General features: G+C 38.3%; 1 protein-coding gene across 1 annotated transcript; it reads right to left on the bottom strand.

Annotated features, from left to right (window-relative positions):
- Nucleotides 1–6,451: 6,451 nt before the first annotated feature.
- cbln1 (cerebellin 1 precursor) lies at nucleotides 6,452–20,723 on the bottom strand. Its single transcript, XM_088417101.1, has 3 exons — nucleotides 19,942–20,723; nucleotides 18,671–18,790; nucleotides 6,452–7,044 (listed from the first exon to the last, which is right to left on the bottom strand). Exons 1-3 carry the CDS (start codon nucleotides 20,203–20,205, stop codon nucleotides 6,847–6,849), a joined length of 582 nt encoding a protein of 193 aa, XP_088273227.1. The 5' UTR covers nucleotides 20,206–20,723; the 3' UTR covers nucleotides 6,452–6,846.
- Nucleotides 20,724–22,172: the final 1,449 nt, after the last annotated feature.

Below are 22,172 nucleotides of genomic sequence, written 5' to 3'. Positions count from 1 at the left end.
TGCACTCATAGTGTTAGCAGCAGTCGAATTCCATGCCTCTACCTTTAATTTGATCAAATATAATGTTCTAATTCCATATTTCTAGCTTTCATTTGATCAACATTTCAACTAAACACTCACTTTTATTTGCACAAATACTTACATTTTCTCAGATCAGCTTCTTTCCACGGGGTTATATATTATGCATGCCGTGACTGATTTGTAGAAGGTGGTATGGATGCTTAATCACGCGCTTCAGCAAAATTGAAATTGCAAATGATAAACAGTGAGATTCATACGGCATGAACTCTGACTTACCATAATGTCATATTATTGCCCCAGCCCAAATTCCCAACCACTGTATTATGTTGTATGAGTTCATACAAAAATGAATACATTTCATGTTGTAAATACAGCACAATTGAATTGTGATTGTGATTAAAACTACACAAAGCACTTTATGGTCATCATCAGGGGCGTAGCCACAAATTCTTCAGAGTGGTAGGCTGGCCACAGCACGTCAGTGAGGGATGGCCATGCACATGCGCATCATTCTTTATCATACCGCCCACAGTTAAGGTGTAAATAAAATTCACACATACCCAGAACAACGCCCATCACACATGATCAAAGCTGGAACAATTGCAAGTTTTAAAAAGCAACACACTTTTGCTGTATTTAATGAGAAAATGTAATTTACTTAAGGGGTGAGCTCTTATCTGTGTGTTTGTCTGATCCCCATTAAAAAGGTCATCAAGAAAACACTGACTCTCAATTGCGATTTTGAGTTTTATCTCTTTTTAAAGTTCAATAACATGCAGAAATTACAGACCAGGTCATTTCTCTTTGATCGCAGTAGAAAGCAACAACAACAACAAAAAACAGCACGTATTTCTATGATGATCATCCAATCTTGTCAAGTCATCCAGGGGGTGATCCCGATTATCCTTTGCCAAGGGTCGACGCAAGGCAAACTGGAAGGCGACGCCAGATTCCCCATATCGCAGAGGCCAAGCTGGTTTCTAGTCTCGGGTCATTCTCCGCATTCTGCAGACACTTATCAAGAAACACAAGCAAGTTCTTCTCTATTTATATGCATAGCTAAACAAAGGAAGCATTTTGAAATGTCCAATCCAACACTTTTGTATCTGATTTGCTAGCTAACAACCAATCAATGAGCGATATTCACAGATGACATTGACTCTAAACAGTTAGATTCCATAATGAACTAGGATGCACAGGAAACGTAATTTGTGTTTGCATGGTCTCTTCCCTTGAAAAAAGACATGTGAAGATGCAAGATTTCATTCACAATGCGATTTGGTCCAGATCTGCCAAGCAAACTTTTGTATTATTAAATCCAAACATGAAACCCCTCATCCACATTCAGAGTGTGCTCTTCTCTGAACATCACTGCTGGAAATAAGCTGTCCGTGTTCATTATCTTCTGTTCTTTGCTCTGTCTTCTGTCTTTCTATAACTCTGTGCTCTGCTCTCTCGTCTGCACTCCCTTGTCACCTTAGCTCATAACACACAATCTACAGTACACATTCAGGTCAGCTGCAGAGGCACGTCTTATTTGACATTCCCGTATGCTTTCGTTTGGACAGTATCGTTTCTGTTTGTTTCCAGTCCTAAACTCCATGCACCGAAAGACAGTTTCTCAAGTCATCTTCATATTGTCTTTTTTTGTTGTCTGCCACAATTATCTGTTGGAAAACCACCGTAACAATTGCCATTTACAGTTACATGTTGCGCAATGATTTGGGATATGGGACCAGGTCTAAAGTTTTTTGATGCATTTGAAGATGGCTGGCTAGCTTGTCACTGATTGGTGATTGGATAGTTGAATTGATGGAAGGCAGGATTGATGGTGTTAGATTCCTAGATAGAAAATGGGTCAGGAGTAGGGAACTCCAGTTCCTTGAGAGCCGTATCCTGTCTGCTTTCGATGTCTCCCAATTCACATAATCAGCTTATAAGTAAGCTCTGAGGAAGCCAGTTTGAATTTAGCAAGAATCATGATATAACCTGCAATGATGCAATAGACCAGATCTGGCACCAGGGCCTTGAGTTTGACACCTGTGTAATACAGTACATTTACCCTACAATAGCAGTGTGACTGCTCCTCATTAAGTCATTTTTGTCACCGTGTGAAAGAGCAAATTTCATGTTTATGCAATGCACAAACATAATTTATTCATTGTGAATTTATTACTTGGTTGTGTTTACAATATGTGTGTGTTTGTATTGTTAGCACAAAGGAGAGTATTCTCAAGCTTTTATGTGACTGCAAGTGTTGGTAGAGTGACAAGGGTTGAAGGGAAGGACTTTCGGGAGTAACAGGCACAAGATGCGAACATGGTTTGCATCAAGCACACTGGAAAAATGTGTGTGTTTGCGTGCGTGTGTGTCCTGACAAACAGGAGATAACTGTCCCCTGTGTCTCATGGCAGTAAAGGGAGAAGGAGGGGAAGAGAAGACTGGAATATAAGTGCTGACCAACTCACGTTGTTTTGAGTGTGATGCGGTGACCTGCTGTAGATGGCTACATCTCAGTGTCTTCCACATTCCCATTGGAGCTGAAGGCCCCTCACAACACACACCAACAGACATACACACTTTGTAGAATCGCATAGTAGAAAGATGCACTAACTTTCAACATACATTATGGGAAGTGCAGATTTTTAAGTAGTAGTAAATTGTGTACTCACCTAGAACATCAAAGGTGACAAACTTCAAAGGGAAAATACTGCTTATGCCTGAGAGGTGAGTCTCTTCACCTTAACACTAAACCCTGAAAAGTGCACATTAGAAGTAGTAGTTTTTATGTTGACTAATTAGCACTGTATCCAAATTGTAATGCAGTAATACTAAATTAATCATCGGTTCCATCAATGAAGAGGTCAAACTGACGTTCTGGTGTAGGGCATACGGACCGAGAGGATGAGGTAGTTGGGATCCTGACTCAGGTCAAACGCAGCAGCAACCTGCGGCTCTGGAGCAGCATGTGGGTTGTAGCAACTAATCCAGTGACAATTTTTCGCTATGCGCAATAAAGTGTTTGTGGTTCCAGGTCAAAACGGCTCTTTGAATGTTAAAGGTTGCAGACCCTTGGTGAAAGCCTTGTAACATAATTCAATTTCTATTTTAATGGTGGTCATCACTGTACTCTTGCATTAGTGTTTCCTCTTTCTTCTTCATAAAAAAAATTGATTGTTATCCTATACTATTGGAATAAATTCTCATTTTGCAATGACAGAAATAAGTGAAAGGAATACTACACATATTAGTGATACATATAACAAGCCAACTGCCAACTTGAAAAAGCTATTTTCTTAAAATAAGCATGCATTAGAGCGCTTCATAAAACATTCAAGCACAACGACAATCAAACATGCCAGCTGTGCTTTTCTCATTTTTAATTAAAAAAAAAAGCCAAGATAAAACAATTTGCCGACTTTCTTTCTGGACAGCCGTCCATGTATTCCACTTAACCTTTTAATAGTTGCAGGGAGATGGGAACAAGGCAAATCCCGGACTAAACCACAAAACATGTTTTCAAAAGAAAATCAACCCAAAAGTTTTCTTTGCCATATGTTCTATGTGCGACCACTAGTCTAAACATAGCATTCCAATGAATGCTACATTTGCGTAAAATTAATAAAGCAACAATATTGACTTATTGTTTTCCATCTTGGGGGCAGACTTTTTGACACTTGCTGTTGACTGAAAAATAACATCACAGTTTCTCAAACCCCGGGTAACAACCTATCACTGCTTATCTTGCAAATGTCACATGATCAAACACAGAAAACAGGTGAGCTGAGCAACTATAATGCCATTTTCAGTTGACAGCTGGTGACAAAATAACCGTCCTCTGAGATGGATAAAAACAGGTGGATTTTGATGCAAGAGACATCTTTCAATTTCTCTTCAGTTATGTTAACCCATTCACTGTCAATCCAGGTAAAATGGATTTTGGCTAACATAGCTATCAAGAACCAAATGAATAAAACAATTCATCTTTCACATCCACTTAAGATCTTCCTCTTTTTCTTCAGTACTATTACTTTTTTTTTTTTACTTACATAGCTGTCAATAACAGTGTATCTATGATGTCAAAACCGTAAATGCTAAAAAAATAGATTAAAAATTCTGCAAACACAATATTAGAATACATAATATTATCAGAATGTTGTGTTCGGACTAGTGAGGGTGCCTAGAATATATTACTGTTAATAACGTTTTTGTTTCGGCACCCTCTTTTAAAAAAAAGTCAGAAAAATACAATTGCCTCAAAACTTGTCACTACTTTTGAGATGTTTTGTATGCGGACGAGCTGGTTTGTGCATGGAAATGAGACATTTTTGTTGTGTAGCAACTTTTCACTATGCTTTTTTTTTCATTGGTTTTGCTCATTGGATACATCCAGGAAAACCATTTTATTGTTGCATTACCATTTGTTATGCTCTTAGAATAGTTTGTAGTCTGTTATCCTCAACAACAAAATTCATAAAAAATGCTCTAAATTCAAGTATTCCAAACATTCACTGAGAAATTATGCTTTTCTGCAGATGACAAGAAATGTAAAGACAAAAAAGGAGATCACGTTGTGTTTACAAAGAGAAGCCCAGGCTTGGAGAGCAGACATAGAGAGAAATTGAGGACACGATATTTAAGAGGGTCTTCTGGAGGGACAAGTGGCGGCAACATAAGACATGAAGAGAGAGAGCGATGAAATGAAGGAGAAGAGGAGAAGGAAAACGGAGAAAGGAAATGATGTTTGTGTTTGCCTTATGTTTTTCTTTTTTTTTATTCCAGCACAAATTTTCCCCCCGGAGCTCATTAGTCTGGAGAGAAACAAACCACAAAACCTTAAAAACCAACAGAGTGGAGAGAGATGGGAAAGGGGAAAGGAGGGGTTGAGCCTGAGTAAAAAGAGAAAAAAAAAGATGGAAACTAAGATAAGCAGCGGAGGAGTCGACAAGTGAGAGAGAGGACAGCTACAAGTGGACAACAACATGCTACTAAAAACTATCTACTGAATAAATTACACGACCAAATGTAAGATAGGTTAAAGAAAAATAAAATTCCATTTGAATTTTATTGATTTCAGAGCAAAGAAAATAACAAAACAGTCGATAATAAATCCATTTGATTCAGTGATAAATGAGAAATAATTAAGGTCTAAATATTCACATATAATTTACAGAAAAGATAATAATAATAATAATAATAATAATAATAATAATAATAATAATAATAATAATAATAATAATAATAATAAGAGTTTTATCTTGTTAATATACTGTGATATATATGTAGTATCTGAGCTTTTTAGCCACAACTTGGTTTGAACTAAAGAAAAAAAAAAAACAAGAAGCATTTTTTTTTTTTTTTTATCAGAAGAGCAGAACAGCAGCCCAGTTTTCCACACAAAGTCACTAGGAGATCCCCTTATATTTTTTTCTTTCATATAACACTGAAATACAGAATATACAGACATTATAGTCATCAGCCAGATTCCTTTTAAGGTATGGGTATTATTGTTATCATCATCATCATCATCATAGTAGCAGTAAAAACAGTGGCTTGGATCTATTATACAGTATAATATCACATATGTAACTGTATATTGTTGCTTTTGAGTGTCCGAAAGACCCGAGTCTGACGTTGAAGTGAAGCAAGGATTAGTCCGTGCTAGGAGGCAAACTAATACAGCAGCAGTAACACATACAAAAGTACACATTGGGGAGGTTGCGAGGATGATGAGATGAACCACTCATGGAGGAGGAAGGGCTTTTGGGGGCGGGATCAGATGAAGGTAAAACTAAACTGTAGCCTTAGAAGAAAGTGGGGACAAAAAAAAACTGCGCTAATGTCTTCTGCCTCAAGCGCTTTGCAGCATTTTAGAAGCTTGTTGCTGTTGCTGTTATTGTTACTGTTGCTATTTGCACAAAAATTGTTGATTAACAATGCCTGCATGAACTTGGCATTTGTATGTGTTGCAGCCTGATGGCAAGATTTAGAGCCCCCCAAAGAAGAAATGTAGTAAAGCAACTGATTGCCGCTGACTAAAAATTCTTGAAGAAAAAAGATGGAGATGTTGATGTCATGTTTCATTGCTTGCTCCAAAAGAGCGACGACCACAAGCATGAGTTTATATCTATGTGTGTGTACAAAAATTGTTAATCAACAGCTCCTGCATGAACTTGGCATTCGTATGTGACTTGCTGTCACTTGCAGCCTGATGGCAAGATTTGGAGCCTTTCGAAGAACATTTAGTAAATAACTGACTGCAGCTGACTAAAATTTCTTGAAGAAAAAGAAAAATGATGCAGATGTTGGTGTAGTGTTACATTGCTTTCTCCAAAGCAAGAGTATGTATGTATATATATATATATATATATATATATATATATATATATATATATATATATATATATATATATATATATATATATATATATATATATATATATATACATATATATATGTGTGTGCGTGTGGTTGTGTGTATATATGGGCTGAACTACGGAAACATTCCTCTGATGTGGATGGAATGAAGGGAAAAAAATGGTACTCTGCCTTTAAAACACTCACGTCATGTGTATACGATGGGGGAGAGTGTATAAAAAAGGATTTGGCCATCCACAGAACAAGACTAGGAGGGATAGATTGATGGAATGAAGTAAAGTGAAGGAGATGGCCACACTTTTTCAACTCTTCAGTCGCATCCCAAACAAAAGTCTGTCGTCACCTCCATTTTCTCTTCCTCAGGTACCCTCCATCCTGGCACCTCTTCATTGTACTTCCCTTAAACAACCAGCATCTTCTTCCTCCTTTTCCTTTCACGCTTCTCTTCTACATGGGGAACACCAGGAAGCCAGAGAAGGTGGAGTATTTCCATCCTCCCATCAAATTTCCTCTCTCCAATTTGAGGTAGGCTCGGTCTCCCTTCTCCATCTGGATCAGAACGCCGTTGCTGGCCGCCTCACGGGTCACATCCTGGTCACCGGCAAAGGCTGAGATGACGGGCCAGCCGTTGTGCATGAGGCTCACCTGGACAATAAAGAAGGAAGCGGACAGCTTTTATAAGTGGAGAAAGGAAACGAAGGTGAATATAGGGGACAGCTGACACTCAAATTGACAGTTTAAAATAGATGGTTGAAATGTTATTGTGATTTCTTATGAAGTCTGTATTGCTGAACCGATCTGATTTTGAGAATCAGGTGGCATTGCGACAGTATGATTTTCTACTTCCTAGGCTTGGTTTTGTGGAATGAGCCAGTCCAACACTAAGTGACCATATTGGCCTATTACAGTGGTCGGCAACCCAAAATGGTGAAATAGCCACATTGGACCAAAAATAACACAAAATCTGTCTGGAACCCCAAAAAATTGATAGCCCTATATAAGCCTTATAATGAAGTCAACCAATGCTTTGTCTATATTAGCTATATTATATCACTATCAAAATGATGGCATAGTATAATAATAAACCTTTAGTATTAAATGTTTATTTTCCCTGCAGTGCATAGAGAGAATAGATGCACCATATGACTATTCTGCTATACGATAGTGCTTGAGATTCAACTTCCAATACAATATTATTGTATCATGTTATGTTGCATTGATGAAATTATAGATGAACAGAAGTAAAGAAATCAGATTTTGGATGTAATTTTTATTCCAAAAAAAAAGGCTTCAAAAACAAAAACTGTGTAATGTGACTTCTGTTTTTGAACATCACTTGACACATTCTCAGCATCATGAATGGAATGTGTCATCTAAATCTTCACCCATCTCACTTTGTGCTCCCCTAATTTCTCCAGACGTAATTGAAGTCCCCTTTTTTTGCTAACTCCCAAACGGGTGTAAATATAGCATGCCTTCTTGGGAAATGTCTGTCCACCTCATTCTTTTGGTTATTAGACAACTTCTCATTACAAAGCATAGATGCAGCCAGTACTTTGGCATTGGCAATGAAAGCAAATTATTTGATCCAAGAAATGTTGAATCCTCTGCTCTCCTCAGCTATCTTTCTCTTTTTCCCTTTGGAATCCACGGCCCATCAAACCTTCAACACCCACATAACTGGCTCCACAATGGGCTGAAAGAAACATGTGTCTCAAGCTATGACGCAAATAAGCAAATCTTAGTTGACAGATTTGTTGAAATGTAGTATTTTTCTACACGTTTTTACAGCGTGTAAAACATGTTTGTGGCATGTTTGTAAACAGTACATATATATATATATATATATATATATATATATATATATATATATATATATATATATATATATATATATATATATATATATAATATATATATATATATATATATATATTTATGTTTCCCGTCCACCTTTCCACATTTTCATAAATTTGAATAGGCAATTAGCAAATAGGGATGCACAGAAATGAATAGCAGAAATTTAAAAATAATTATTGTCTTTTTTTTTTTTTTTGGGCCGATAAACAATTAATCTGAAAAAAATACATCCGAAAATGGATGCGGTGATCAGGTGCAAACACCAGCACAGAGAAGCAGAGGGTGTCGCTTGGTGGGGAACAACGGAAAAGCATTTCAGTGGGTCAAAAAAGAGCTACTGCTGAGTTTCCACTTCATGGTCAAGCCAAAAAAAAAAACAAAAAAAAACGTCAACGGCGTGTTCTTCTTAACTGTGTTAAGAGTGGCTAGCTTTCGTCTTTGTCACTACACTTTTGTATTGCTGTCACGTCACGTCTCTACAAACCAACACAACGCCATAAAACTATATCCAATCGCTGATTAGGGATGCCAAGAAACTACTAATCAATCAATCAATTGGATGATACAGCACAAGTCTACAGTATTAGACTTCTGAATGTCTGAATGTTACTGAATGTAAAATTATGGCATTCCGGTTCTATTGTACAATAGAAATGCAGTCGGATACTGTATTTCATACTCAGACTGGAAAAATGTCAGTCAATGGATAAAACGTTAATGACCGCAAATGTCTAAATATTGTGGGCTTCTTATCAATGTATGAAGCTGACTTGTATCAAGAAGAAGGATGAAGTGGAATAACTCATATTTTACCTAATTACAAGTGGTCCACCTAATCCATTGCGTTTACAATACCTAATGTCAATTAACCAGAATCGAAATTAAACCTAACTTTGTTATACGCTGCATAACTATTACAACATTTACCACAATCGAACTGGTGCACTTTTGAATTAGTCCCATTTAAACAGCTGTTAAAACACTGAACAAGAATAATATTCAGAGCCATAGTATGCCGTTTTATTTTATTTTATTTTCATTTACAAACCTGTGCTGGTCACTGCTTGCAGCATTACAGTGTAGTTTTGTTTTTTTCCCTTCCTGTTATTCATGATAAAATAAAACGACAGCACAACAGGCAGCAGCATTTTCAAATAAGCGAGTCCATGAGTGAGCGAACAATGCAAACACCACAGGCACAACGTTGTATCTAAGATGAGACAGAACATATGTGAGTTTTTCCACCACCATGAAAATCCCAATAGGTAAAACAGGTAAAATGGTCTAAACAGTACAACAATTCCTAAATTTGGATCAAATCCTGCATTGTGTTCTTAATACAACTGCTTCAGAGCATCACAAATTGTCACCGTCATCTATTGCACAGTAAATGTAACAAGCACACTACATTTATTGGTTATTCCTGTAAGACCCACAGGTGGACCATCTTGTATTCACATATGAAGCAGTGCGCAAATAGTAGCTGTTTAAACAACAATCATGAAATTCTGAATGAAAATCAAAATGCTTGGCGGAGTTAAAGGATTCTAAATTTACCATTAAATCAACTGATGTAGCACAACCATAAGCATCACGTAATTATACACTTATACATCACTTCACCTCCTGACGCGCACAATCGTGCGTATGTGAGTGCATACGCGTGCGTGTGCGTGTTTGTGTGTTTGTGTGGGCAGGATGAAGAGAGTGGAGAGCTCTTTTGGCCCGCCACTCCTCTTTAATGGCCAACCTGCTAACGGTGACTCATAGTCAGAGCACAAATGTGAGAACGAGTATGTTGCTTTGAATAATTACATTAAACCACTCAGACGCTACTTGAGCGACTTTTTTCATTAGATCAGGATGGCAAAATGCCATACATAGGTCAGCATGAGGAAAAACGTGTAGTTTCTAGTGCTGAAACTTTGGTTGGGTTGGGTCCCAATACAATGATTTTTAAGGAGTAAGTAAAACAGTCACTTTTTATTATTATTTATCATTTATTTATTTATTTTTGTTATGTATCGTAAACATTTTAAAATCATTTTTATTACGTACCACTAGTTTTAATTACGGTAGTTTTAGGATACTTTAGTTTTAATCCACGCGTACTCATTCCTGCACTTTTTGCCTCTTTTGTTCCATTTCAAGTCATTTTTTTCCAGCCAGTCAGCTTGCCTTTCCTTCTGTCTCCAATTAACAAACGGTTCATGCTTTTCGCATATGTCATATCTGAGAAACATGGCACCTGTTTAGATGGATTAATCTGCCAGATTTTACTGACAGGTTTTTGGGCAGCTGAACCACATTATGTAATGTAATTGAACTTAAAATGATCAATTTTGGTTTGATTGCTTTTAGCTTTTAGCCAATTATTGTCTTGGGTAAATCAGCATATAATATATAACAGACCTAATTTATGCAATGCTATACTGTGCCATCACAAGTGTTAAATTATGGAATGTGAATGTTGCATTATACTAAAAATAACACGATGAACAGTACATTAAATCTATGTATAGTCGTGAGTCTTTTTTTTTTTTATTACAAAATGGATTGAATGCAATAACAGTATGTTGGTCAACAGTGTGATTCAAAACTCCTTTTGACTCTTGTCTTAGTCACGGAAAAACCCAGTTCTTTATGGCATATCGGTTTGATGCAAATACTTTGGTTGACACTGGCGTTGATGAGAAACCTAAGGGTTCAATTATGAAATATTCCTATTTCTTTATCAGGAATAATGAGATGAGCTCATAAATAAAAAGAGGACATGAAATCAAAGATCACCAAAAGCGTCCTATTAGCCTTATAAACCTCTTGACCTACAAGAGAGATCACGTTACCTTGTTGTGCAGGACGTTCCCCTGAGAATTCATTTACAGACACACACACAAGCACAGACACACACCAAGCATCTTCAACACCCTCACATTTACCAGGCATAAAAATAAAAGCCTGATAATAGGGCTGCACATTGGTCAGGCCTAAATTGACCTGCATTCATTATGCATAAGCATCAATTAAGTACCTTATTATGGAGCAAGAGACAATAACCGACCAAGTGCAACATCGGGAATGCACGAAGACTACGATAAAGGGACTCAAGTGCATCTATCCTGTGCCATTTCGGTAGGGTTTTGGAGGAATCCAGGGGAAATTTCCAGAGGAACTATGACTATATATTGAAGTTGTTCCCATAATCTCAGGGGCGCATTCTGTCTCCAAGCCCTAAGCTATTTTGAAGTCAGCCAAGTGGTGGGCACATCACAGTGCAAAGGTTGGAGATTGGAATCTGGGCTCCGGCTTTCTTGTGTGGCGTTTGTACGCTTCAATAGCGCTAAGAAGTCATCTGAGCCGTGGGGTAGTCAAAATACAGGGGGTGAGAAGGTTTTGAACGGTGGTATTGGTCTGCGAGCAAATAACCTCTTGTGTGATGTGTTAAAGACATTGACCAGTATTAAAATAAAAGCAAAAAGCACAAGAACATAACATCCATTCATAAGTGAGATTGTCTGAAGCACTGTTGCTTGGGATCCTATCTCAGTCAGCGCTAAGGTGCAACACAGTAAACAGAGCTCCCTTGATCGACCATAAATTACAATCCCTTACTCGGTTGATACACAGGGAAACTGCACTGTTGGAAAATAAATGGTAAAATAATAAGATTATATTTCATTAGTACATACCTTTATCAACTGTGCTTCTTGTTATCAAAATGAATAAAAAATGTAAATATTGTGAAGGCCAGTGTTTAATCAAGCTTTACTACAAGATTGTGTTTTTACAATATTTATGGAATAATCATTCCTTGAGTACATTTGTTGTAAAAGTGGTTAAGGCATTGAAAAACGTTTGAGCAGTCTAATTTGTGCAAAAAAACAAACAAAAAACAGTGCATGTATGAGATGTGTACAGTTGTAAAGCCACTTGTTAAAACACTCAACCAGCACAAGTTATTAAGTCATGACAGCAATCAATTGTTTACAGTACAGTTTGACAAATCAATACATTTTTCATCTGACAATATACATCTGTGATCATGCCCAAAAATATATGTTAGCCAAAACCTAAAACTCCAGATGGGGAGTTTAACACCGAAAATCCGGAACCTGTGTCAGCCACCTAAGACAGGCAACTCGGAACAGTGATTCCAAAAAACCTGATCAAATATATGTGATCACGTGATGATGACGTAGGAGGCTTCATGTGCAAAAATAAGAGACAGGAACTGACACAAATATTCAGCTGTGTCAAAAGAAGATGGCTGATGAGCGTCAGGTATCCTGGACTATGTGAAGGCACTCCAGGGGTACCATTTATGCAAAACTTCTTCAACAATAATGATCTGATTAAGGGAATATTTTAGTTAAACATTAGGAGTCCTTTTTTTTTTTTTTTTTAATTCAATAGGCTACTCAATTTCGTTTTCTTGAACTCAGTCTCCTTCATATGTCACCCAAAAGGAGGACACTTAGTAATTAGCAAATAGGGATGCACTGAAATCAATAGCAGAAATTTGCAAAAAAATAATGATTTTCTTCTTTTTTGGGAGACCAAAAAACAATTAATCTGAAAAAAATACGTCAGAAAATAAATGCGGTGATAAATTTGATAATTTTACATCCACAAAAGTTCATTTCTAATCCAATTAATTATTTCCTTTTTGTTTGTTTCCAAATAGTACAAGAGCACCACTGTACAAATAGAGTTCCAAAGTTTTAAAAACATAAATAAATAAACAATGTGTGGACAGCACTCTGTTTTAGGTATTTTTTGCTTGGCTGAAAGAATATTTTAATGGGAGTACTTGATATTTTAGTGAAAAAAGGTTGAGAACCACTAACAGAAAACCAGTGTGGTATATTTTATAAGCCTTCTTGATTCTCAGGCAGATCAGCATGGAACTTTAGTTCAGTTCCATTTTCACTCACATTTGTCTAATTTAAACCCATGTTTCATGTTAATGCTACGATACGCATGATTGCTTTCCAAAGCATGTCTTCTTTTGTTTCACACTGTGGGAGCTGTCGAATCTGGCTCTATTATCACTAATAACAATATTGCATGACTGGTCGATGGGTAGCACAAAATTTACCGTGGCCATTCTCTGAGTTAGTGCAATTGCATTCACAGCAGGTACCCGTACTCAGGTTTTTGTATGTCACAAACTTGGCAAAACGCAGATTCCACAGTATAGGCAAAGTTAAAGCTACATATCTGATAACATATCTGCTACCATTATTTTACCTGATGTTTGCCAAAATGCATTAAAAACACATAGAAACAAAGTAAAAAAGAAAATCATTTTTATAATTAACATTAAGAATAGGAATATCCAAGATCATCTTTTAGGACCGGATATAGAATATAAATAGAAAACGTGCATTTTCAATTCAAAGGAGAATTAAAAATATATTTATATATTAATGTTTTTACTCTATGTTCATTCTTCTCACCAGATTTCTCTTGTCTGATGCTAGTTTAAGTTAACATTGTTTGTAATCCCAAAACAAATAACTAAATAAATGAATACATTTTTAATGAAAAAAGGCTTCCTGTTAGTATCTAGCCCATGAATGGAGGATACATGCAGCACAATATACATTTCTGATTTGTTTTCCTCAGTCAATCAACGTCAATCTGGAAAAAAAAAGTTCTGCAAAATGATTCGAGTCATTATTTAAAAACACCTTTTATACTTTCGCTACTAGTTTTCCCCATGAGTTTTATTAAACCAGTTCTATTGTTTAGGCCCTGAGCCTGCTCTTGTTTTGAGCCAAATTATTCCTATCATTTGGCCTCATTAGTTGGTGTCTTTGCTCAATCTGTACGCTGTCTACAGTGATTAGGATGCTTTCTGTTTGTTGGCTATTATCCAGACTGCTAATTGGGTGTTTCATTGTACAATCCTGGGGAATGACAAATTGTTTTATAAATATAGTGGTTGTCTGTATGAATAGTGATTGCACATTCACGCATATGTTTTCAATAACAGTTGTACCAATGTATTTCAAATAAAACTGCAACTACAATCTTTATGAGCTCCCTGTTTTTGGGCCTTGCCATTAATATTTGAACAATGTCCTGTTCTCTCATGTTTTTCTTCTTGGAAATGAATACAAAGAAATGCTCACTTTATGTATGACATTGAATTAAGATGAGTATTTTGCAATAACAACAAATCAGAAAACAAAATACATTGTATAGATTTTGAGAAAGAACGCTCAATTAGTATTACATTATAGTCTTGAAACAAACACATTTTTAGCCTTTGTAAACTAGGTAACATGTTTATTTTTTTGTAGTTTTACTGGTGACAAAATGTGGGCTGGATGCTGTCATCTAATAATCCGAAGGAGGGAAGCTGCAACGACAATGTGAGTGGACACTTTGGACAACAATATTCCACTTAGATTTGTTACATCTGAATGGACCAAGCTCCACTATTTGGGCCTCTAATGCACCAATTTTCAGGTAAAGGGTTTTTTTTGCAAAAAGCCCACAAATGACAAGAGTTTTGAACGTCACTTGCTGAATGGAGTGACGCATCCATCGTCCGTCACGATGTCCTTTCAGACAATGTTGCAGACAAACCTTTTCAAAGTGTGCTAGACTGAATTTAGCTCATTTTATTGTTTGTGATCCGTACTGGCTAATACAGCAGCATGGAACTAAATTAGAAATTCAGTTCACTTGTTATAATATGCAACAGGTCCACACAATTAGGATTTTCTGAGCCAGAAGTGTGACTGTGACTAATGACTCCATTTAAAATTGATTATCCTATTGATTATTCCATCAAATAATTGAGCAATCGGCCCACTAGAGAACCCTCTGATCTATTAATTTTTATCTAGTTGTATTTTTTAAATAATTTACTAAAGTTGAACGTTTGTTTAAGTATTCATATAAAAACTCAGTTTATTATAATCTACACATGAATTATTAGACACCAACAAATGCTTCTTATGCTCAATGGTTATCAATCGCGAGTAATCCAAGTTCAATAAATGCTAACTGCCATTTAGTTCACCTTTTTTTAGTTCACATTAGTTATATGTACATCACACATGTAATTGCGTCCTAAAAGACTTTTACAGACAATGCTTTAGCAATATTCCATGGGCACAGTAAACCTCTGAGTGGAGCTGCCTGTTATCTACAATGAGGTCAATAACTTCCTGTTAGTCTTCTTCTGCCTCCACATTTTCTTCTTGACCAACAGACTGGGCATGTTTAAGGCTTGATTGCCCTCTCTAAATGGAAAACCTTGAAACCAAGCCACTACAGTATAAATCGTTTGCAGTGACAGGTTTTAGTTTTGGATAATGGCCCTTTTTTGGTTCACAAATTTCTTTTCTTTCTTTTTGGAAGATACGTGTGCAAATGTTGTCTTTAATAAAAGCCCGCTAACGACTGAACCAATATATGTTTTGAAGCACTCCAAGGCCACAATTGGAGCAGTTTGTCAAAACACACTTTGCATAAGATGTTTTCAAATGAAATGCAACAGTCAAAGTACTGTATGGTATGCCAGGTCTACTTTGCAATTTTATATTACTTTATTGTTGTTCTTTTTAATGGAAAATTATTTCAAACTTGTGATATGCTGCTTTTTTTTTTGGGGGGGGGGGTGCGGGGGGGTCCTCTCTCTGTGGTCACCACTGCAACATTGTGCGCATCTGAAAGAATGGTATATGTAGAAATCAGTGGCACCAACACAGTTCCAATGGTGCTTCGAGGGGGTTCTTTTTTAGTCAAACTTTTTAAAGTCAAAATGCTCATGCATTTGGTCAACTTTTTTCACAATCATCACCGCGAGGTTGATGTCAATCATAATTTTCTTGGTTTTGGCTTTTTTACAGAAAATTCAGATCATTTGTGTCGGATGGACATCTCGTATCTCCAAAATCATCAATTTTCAGGAGACCCCAAAAATAGCAAGCTTGTTCAACATTAGCATTGCATTAGCATTAGTGTCGTGAAAAAGAACAAGCCATTTTTAACACTTTAGTCTACTTATTCCATAAATAATAATGATCATCATAAAATAAAAATACTAAATCAATAGGAAGCATTTTTAAATATTAAGCTAACCAAAATAGGAAATATTATCAAGACCAGGGATATAAAAAATACAATAAAGCTATAGTTATAATTTGTAAAAGCTTATGGTGTTTATTTGTGAAAATTCAAACAATAACAATCAATTACATAACTGTGTATTTTCTTTGATTAACCAGTGAACAAAACTGTGCAAAACTTCAATTTCACACTTAAGCTCATTTTCAAAACTACCAATTTTCTTTAAATATGACAAATTAATCAACTTAATTCAGTTAATGGCCCAGTCCTTCTTAAACAATAAGCAAATATTCTTTACATACAGTATGAAGTACATTTATACTGTATCTCAAGTGAAAATGTTCAGAACACATTGAGGTATATTGTAATTAGCTGAGTACCAATACCAAGTATCAGTATAGTGCCTATATCTGGCCTTATTTCAAGGTATCAGTACTCATGGTAGTAGCCCGTACCAGAAGCCCGTATCAGCCACTCTTTTTAGAGAAGTTTAACAACCATGAACAAGCGGTTATGAATGAAAAGAATACAAAATTGCTATTAGAAAGATGCTTTTGTGTATCAAAAGTACTAGTATCCGTCTTAGTGACTTTTCAACTTGTTGGTATCGGTCTGAAAAAGTTGTAACAATCATTCTTAATTGTACGTGGTAGCTTTGTATGAATGAAATGCATCATGCCAGACCAGCAGTTTTCCTGTGTGCCAGTAGCCAACCTAATCTGGGCAGGCGTACTGTTTAGCTTGACTTTCTGCCACTAAATTGTCACCCTGTCAGGTGCATCTCTAAGGCATATTTTCTGCTGTTCGGCCAGCCCAGCTAGCGTGCAGCAAACCTTGCCCAACTCCAAGTACTAAGGCATGCATCTTAGGTTCATGTGTCCTGCATGACCGCAATTCATAAAATACATAAACGTCACCACTGGCCACCAGATGCTGGCCCTCAACATGCTTTGGGTGTAATGAAAATGATTGCACCTGGAAAAATTTTTTTTGCACATTCTTTATTGCAGCGGACTATCAAATTATTTTTAAAAAATGCTAATTAAATAGCGAAAGTGCATAATATCTGTAATACATCAGATGACTGACGGGTTTGTCATTAAAAATACATTTATTTGCTCGTAATTGAACTGAGCCACCGAGGCAAAATCCCAAGCAAAATGAACGCGCAACACTACCTGGCCAATCAAAATAAGCAGCTCCTCACACGGGAGAAACATCTCATGATCAATGCTTCCTCAGACTTTCTTCTTCCCGTCCTCCTTCTCCCATCTAAGTCTGGTTTTCTCTCCTTAATGTCCATCATTAGCGCTTTTTCTTTCCTACCCCGTTCATTACTTTCCTCGTCCATCCCGCCTCAACACCTTATGTATTTTCACCTTTCCTTTCTCTCACCTTCCTTTTCATGTGCCCTGGCTGGCATCCCTTCATGCTTTTGCAACGTGTGCTTTTCATCTGCTGCCTCGCATCTTCTGCGCGCGCCACAGTAACTGCCTCTCAGGCAATTAAACAGTGGGAGTTTTCGGCACACCAGGTGCCCTGGATGGATGGATGGGAGCATGAATGGAGCTGCTTTAGGAGGGGCATGTCACGGAGGAACAATTAATACTTGTTCTATATTTGGAAGCGTGTTCAAAATTTCTTTGCTTTCATCATCTCAATATCGTTGTCTTCTGCGTCGTTTGACTAACTTAATGACTTTTGAACATTTGTTATCTCCAATTACAGTATGTTTGTGCGCAGCCATACAACAATGACCCCTTTCCAAACGTTTCCCGCCTTCCTTGTTGTTGCTGCAGATATGCGGCGGTAATTAATTTGGGACTCCAGTAATAATGTCTAAGTGACAACACATAACACCAAAACTCCTGGGAGTCAACAGCATAATTACACAACAGTTTAATTTCCAAAGAACACTATAATTAACCCTCATTATCCACATGTTTAACACAGGAAATGGGTTTAGGACTGCTCAAAGATCTCCGATCACTTGGCACATCAGATTAATCAAGCATGTGGGGAGAACGTGAGGGCAGTTTTACACGTGTCTATTAACAGAAAAAAAAACATAATTTTTGTTATGAATTATAACCTGTGTGACTGAAACCATTTGAACGCTGCAGGCGTCGCCATAGAAATTGCACACATCGGCGCTGTCCCTGGTGCTAAAGTTGCAGCTGCAGCGGCATTCCGTCCTATTTGGTTGTGTGATCTATGCATACATTATTATTGTGGAGGGCAACTAACCTTAATCGCTTGATGCCCACCCTTTTCTCTGGGGAAACAAGATGCACACACACTCATAAAGAAGACGCTCACTAACCTGTATTGTCTGGCGGTTGTAGACTTTCACTACATGAAAGTTAAAACTGTAAATCCCTTTTCGAGGCGCGATGAAATTACTTCTCTCTTCATCGAAATTCCTCCCGACATTTACGAGAACCTGACAGAAGGAAAAGAAAAAGTTAAATTGTCGTCACGGTGTTTAGAATGCGGCAAATGATGACAGGAGCGGAGATTTTCGCTGACACAAAAACACTATGAGATTTCTGTCCTATTACGTTCATTGTTATTTTATGAACTGTCAAATAGTTCCGAGTTACATGGAATCCCATCAACTCTTTGATGAATAAAGGACTTGGTTTCAACAGGCACTTCTGGGTACATCTTGTCTCCCGGCATTCAGATTACCTGAAGACAAAAAACTGGATTCCTTTAGCTCTTCTTTTCCCCCCACTCAAACGCTCAAACCGTCATTCCAATGAAATTTCAATTATGCATCTGTGCAGCTAAATGTCTCCTTTATCGGATGGAAGCGGACCATGGTGGGTAATTGAGCGGCAGTTTGAGTGATAATTAACCTTTTGCATGCAATTTGGACATTGCCCTTATGACCTGCAGTTACTAAATTATTTGACGACATGTCAAATCACGCAGCCATTGTCGTCATTCTAAGAAGATGAATTATTTGAACTTTTTTTTTTTTTTTAATGACAGTTCATTACCTTGAAAAGAAACTTGAACACATGCTTCCGTTTTACGTGCATGGAGCCTACATCTGACTGGAACATGTCGCACATAATCATTTGTCTTTTGAGCTACTAGCCTGAACTGTTTTTTCTTCATATATTTTTCAACACATCCAGCAGCTCATATTTGTAGTATTTGTAAGGTCTTATGCTTTGCAATCAAAGTTTTTCAGTTCAAGTGGCACAGCGTACAAAAGGTAAAAATGAAATGTCATCTCATTGTTGGAGAGATGTTTTTCTGCTTCCTTACTATTTAAGGAAAAAAAAAGCTGCCCTTGAGCAAGGCACTGTCCCCACCCTCCTGACTGCTGCATGCTTTGTGCAGTATACAGTTCCCCTTGAGGAACAGTCAGTATATTAATGGCACAAAAGCAGTCATGATGTAAGATGACTATTTTAATAACAAATAATTAGATGAAAGAACATGTAAACTTAACATAAACACTGTTAACAAAAACTTCACAGTTCTTCGGCTTTGTCGGACATGAACTATCCACTCGATCTCAAAAACTCATTGATTTTAGCGTGCATCTAAGAATCTGAAAAGCCAGAGTTTGCTCCCTACCCGATCAAAGTAGATGACCATGGTCCGGTTGCTCATTTCCGAAGGTTCGTGGTTGGTGTTCCGCACGGCCGAGAAGGCCACTTTGGCGCTGCCCGAGCGCACAGAGATGCCCAGCGCGGTGCCAGTGGGGTCCGACGTGGGATTGGAGTCGCACACCACCAGGCACTTCCCCTCCAGGACGATCGGTTCCGTCTCGTTCTGAGCGCGGCTCGGGGTCGGGCTGGCAGCGAGCCACACAGCACTCAGCAGGCAAAACGCCAACATAACCGCAGTCACAAGCGACGACTTGGAAGCGGGGCTTTTAGTCCACTTTCAAACAAGTCAAGTGCAGCGGCGAGAGCGTCCTCAAATTGGGCTCAAAGTGAAGGAAGAACTCTGTTGGGAGTTGACGGCAGACACCTTGCTCCTCTTTCTTCCCCGAGTCCCACTAAAGTCCGGCTTGGCTAGACACTTGCAATTGGTCGTCCTTTTTTGCCCCTTTTTCACTTGTTAGCGGCTTTTCAATGACTTGGAGGACAGTCGAGGAGTGTGTCGCGCGGTGCGGCCGGGCCGAGGTGAGCGCACGCGGAAGAAGCAGTCATAGCGCGGAGAGATGCTGGAGGTTGGCGAGTGGGTGGTGGGAGGTGGCGGTGGGGGGTTTGGTGGGGGCGAGCTCCGTCTGGCTGGCTCGCGCACAACTGAATTATTGATACGTCACATATGAGAGTTTGAAACACAAAAGGCTCTGGAGGAAGAGACGCGGCGACGCAGCTCGGGATGCTCACGCCTTGCACTTACTTTTTTTTTTTCCTCTCTTTCTCGCTCAACCAGAGTTGCCCCTCCCTCCCTCCGGTCACGGTGAGCCATCATCGGATTAGCGCGTGCGCGTCCTCCCCATTTTCCAATCGCATCCAGCCGACCGCCCCCCATGATGCCGGCCCCTCCTACACTTGAGGCAGCCCAACTCTCTCTCTCTCTCTCTCTCTCTCTCTCTCTCTCTCTCTCTCTCTCTCTCTCTCTCTCTCTCTCTCTCTCTCTCCCTCTCTCTCTCATGTACTTTTTCTCTTGCACTCACTTTCTCTCGCTGTCTTCCTGCGGCTCAGGAGGTCCTGGTTACGTATATGTTAAATGCTTACATGCAGTGCCTGGCCATGCGTTTCAACCCTGCGTCTTCAGTGACATCACATTTACTCCTAGCCACAATCTATGCCTCATAATCACGCCAATATGACACAAGGCCTGAGAATCCACGCATACATAACACTACCCTTAGCACAGGCCAATCAAGCAACATTTAGTTTGCAGAGCATTTGAATTAAATAGAATTTTGTATTTAATTTTGTTACCATTGATTTAATAATGAATAAACGTTACAAAACCAATTACCAATACAAATAAAATGTTTGCATTCACCAATTTGGATTCGCACAGTCCCTCCTTGTTTGAAAATAAAATCCATCCTTTCTTTCCTCTGCGATTGGATGGCAACCAGTCCAGGGTGTATCTATCCCATTGCCCAAAGATTTCTGGGAAAGGCACAGCAAGTCTCAAGAATACTTCATTGGCTCTGTTGGGCAATTTGTCTGTGCAGTTACATGGAGGCGAATGCTGAAAGCCATGTCTGTCTGGTTGTGTTTCTGGCATAAGCATTCAGACGCTTCAATGATGAGGATGAGCATTCAAAAGTGTCCCCAAATGTGTTGTCTCATTGCTGCTTTCGTGAATCTATTCAAGTTGACAAACCCAATAATCTCCAAACACCAAACCCATCAGTTACAAACAACAAGCACTCCCAGCAAGAGCATTCATTTCCTCAGAGGCTGTTAGCCACAAGTAACTTAGCCTTTATGAAAATGATGGATAAAGCCTTTTCTCGGGACAGACTAACGAGCATGAAAATCAGACAACCTGAGCGCAGTATCCTCCTCTTCTTGGAAGGTCTGTCATGAAAATGGTGTGCCAAATATATATGCAATCAGATCCACCTCTTCTCCTCCATTGTAGGCTGAAAAAAACAACAACAATGTATAGGTATCAAACGAATCTCCTGGTTCAAATCCACTGCATTTTGCGGCAAGATGACACTGTTGGTCTCCCGGAAGAGCTTACCCAATCACAGGACACATGTGTGTTGATTTCTATGTAGGCCTGGCTAGCTTGCCCTGTGGTCCCAGTCGCGCAAGATGATTGGTCTGAGCGATGTAAACTGAATGGGCTTTGTCCATTCACTTGCAGTAGGCAGGCCATTCTCT

Source organism: Hippichthys cyanospilos, chromosome 6 (genome assembly GCF_059441005.1).
Source record: "Hippichthys cyanospilos isolate Australia breed blue-spotted pipefish chromosome 6, RoL_Hcya_1.0, whole genome shotgun sequence".
NCBI lineage: Eukaryota > Metazoa > Chordata > Actinopteri > Syngnathiformes > Syngnathidae > Hippichthys > Hippichthys cyanospilos.
This window is presented reverse-complemented; position numbering and strand designations above follow the sequence as displayed.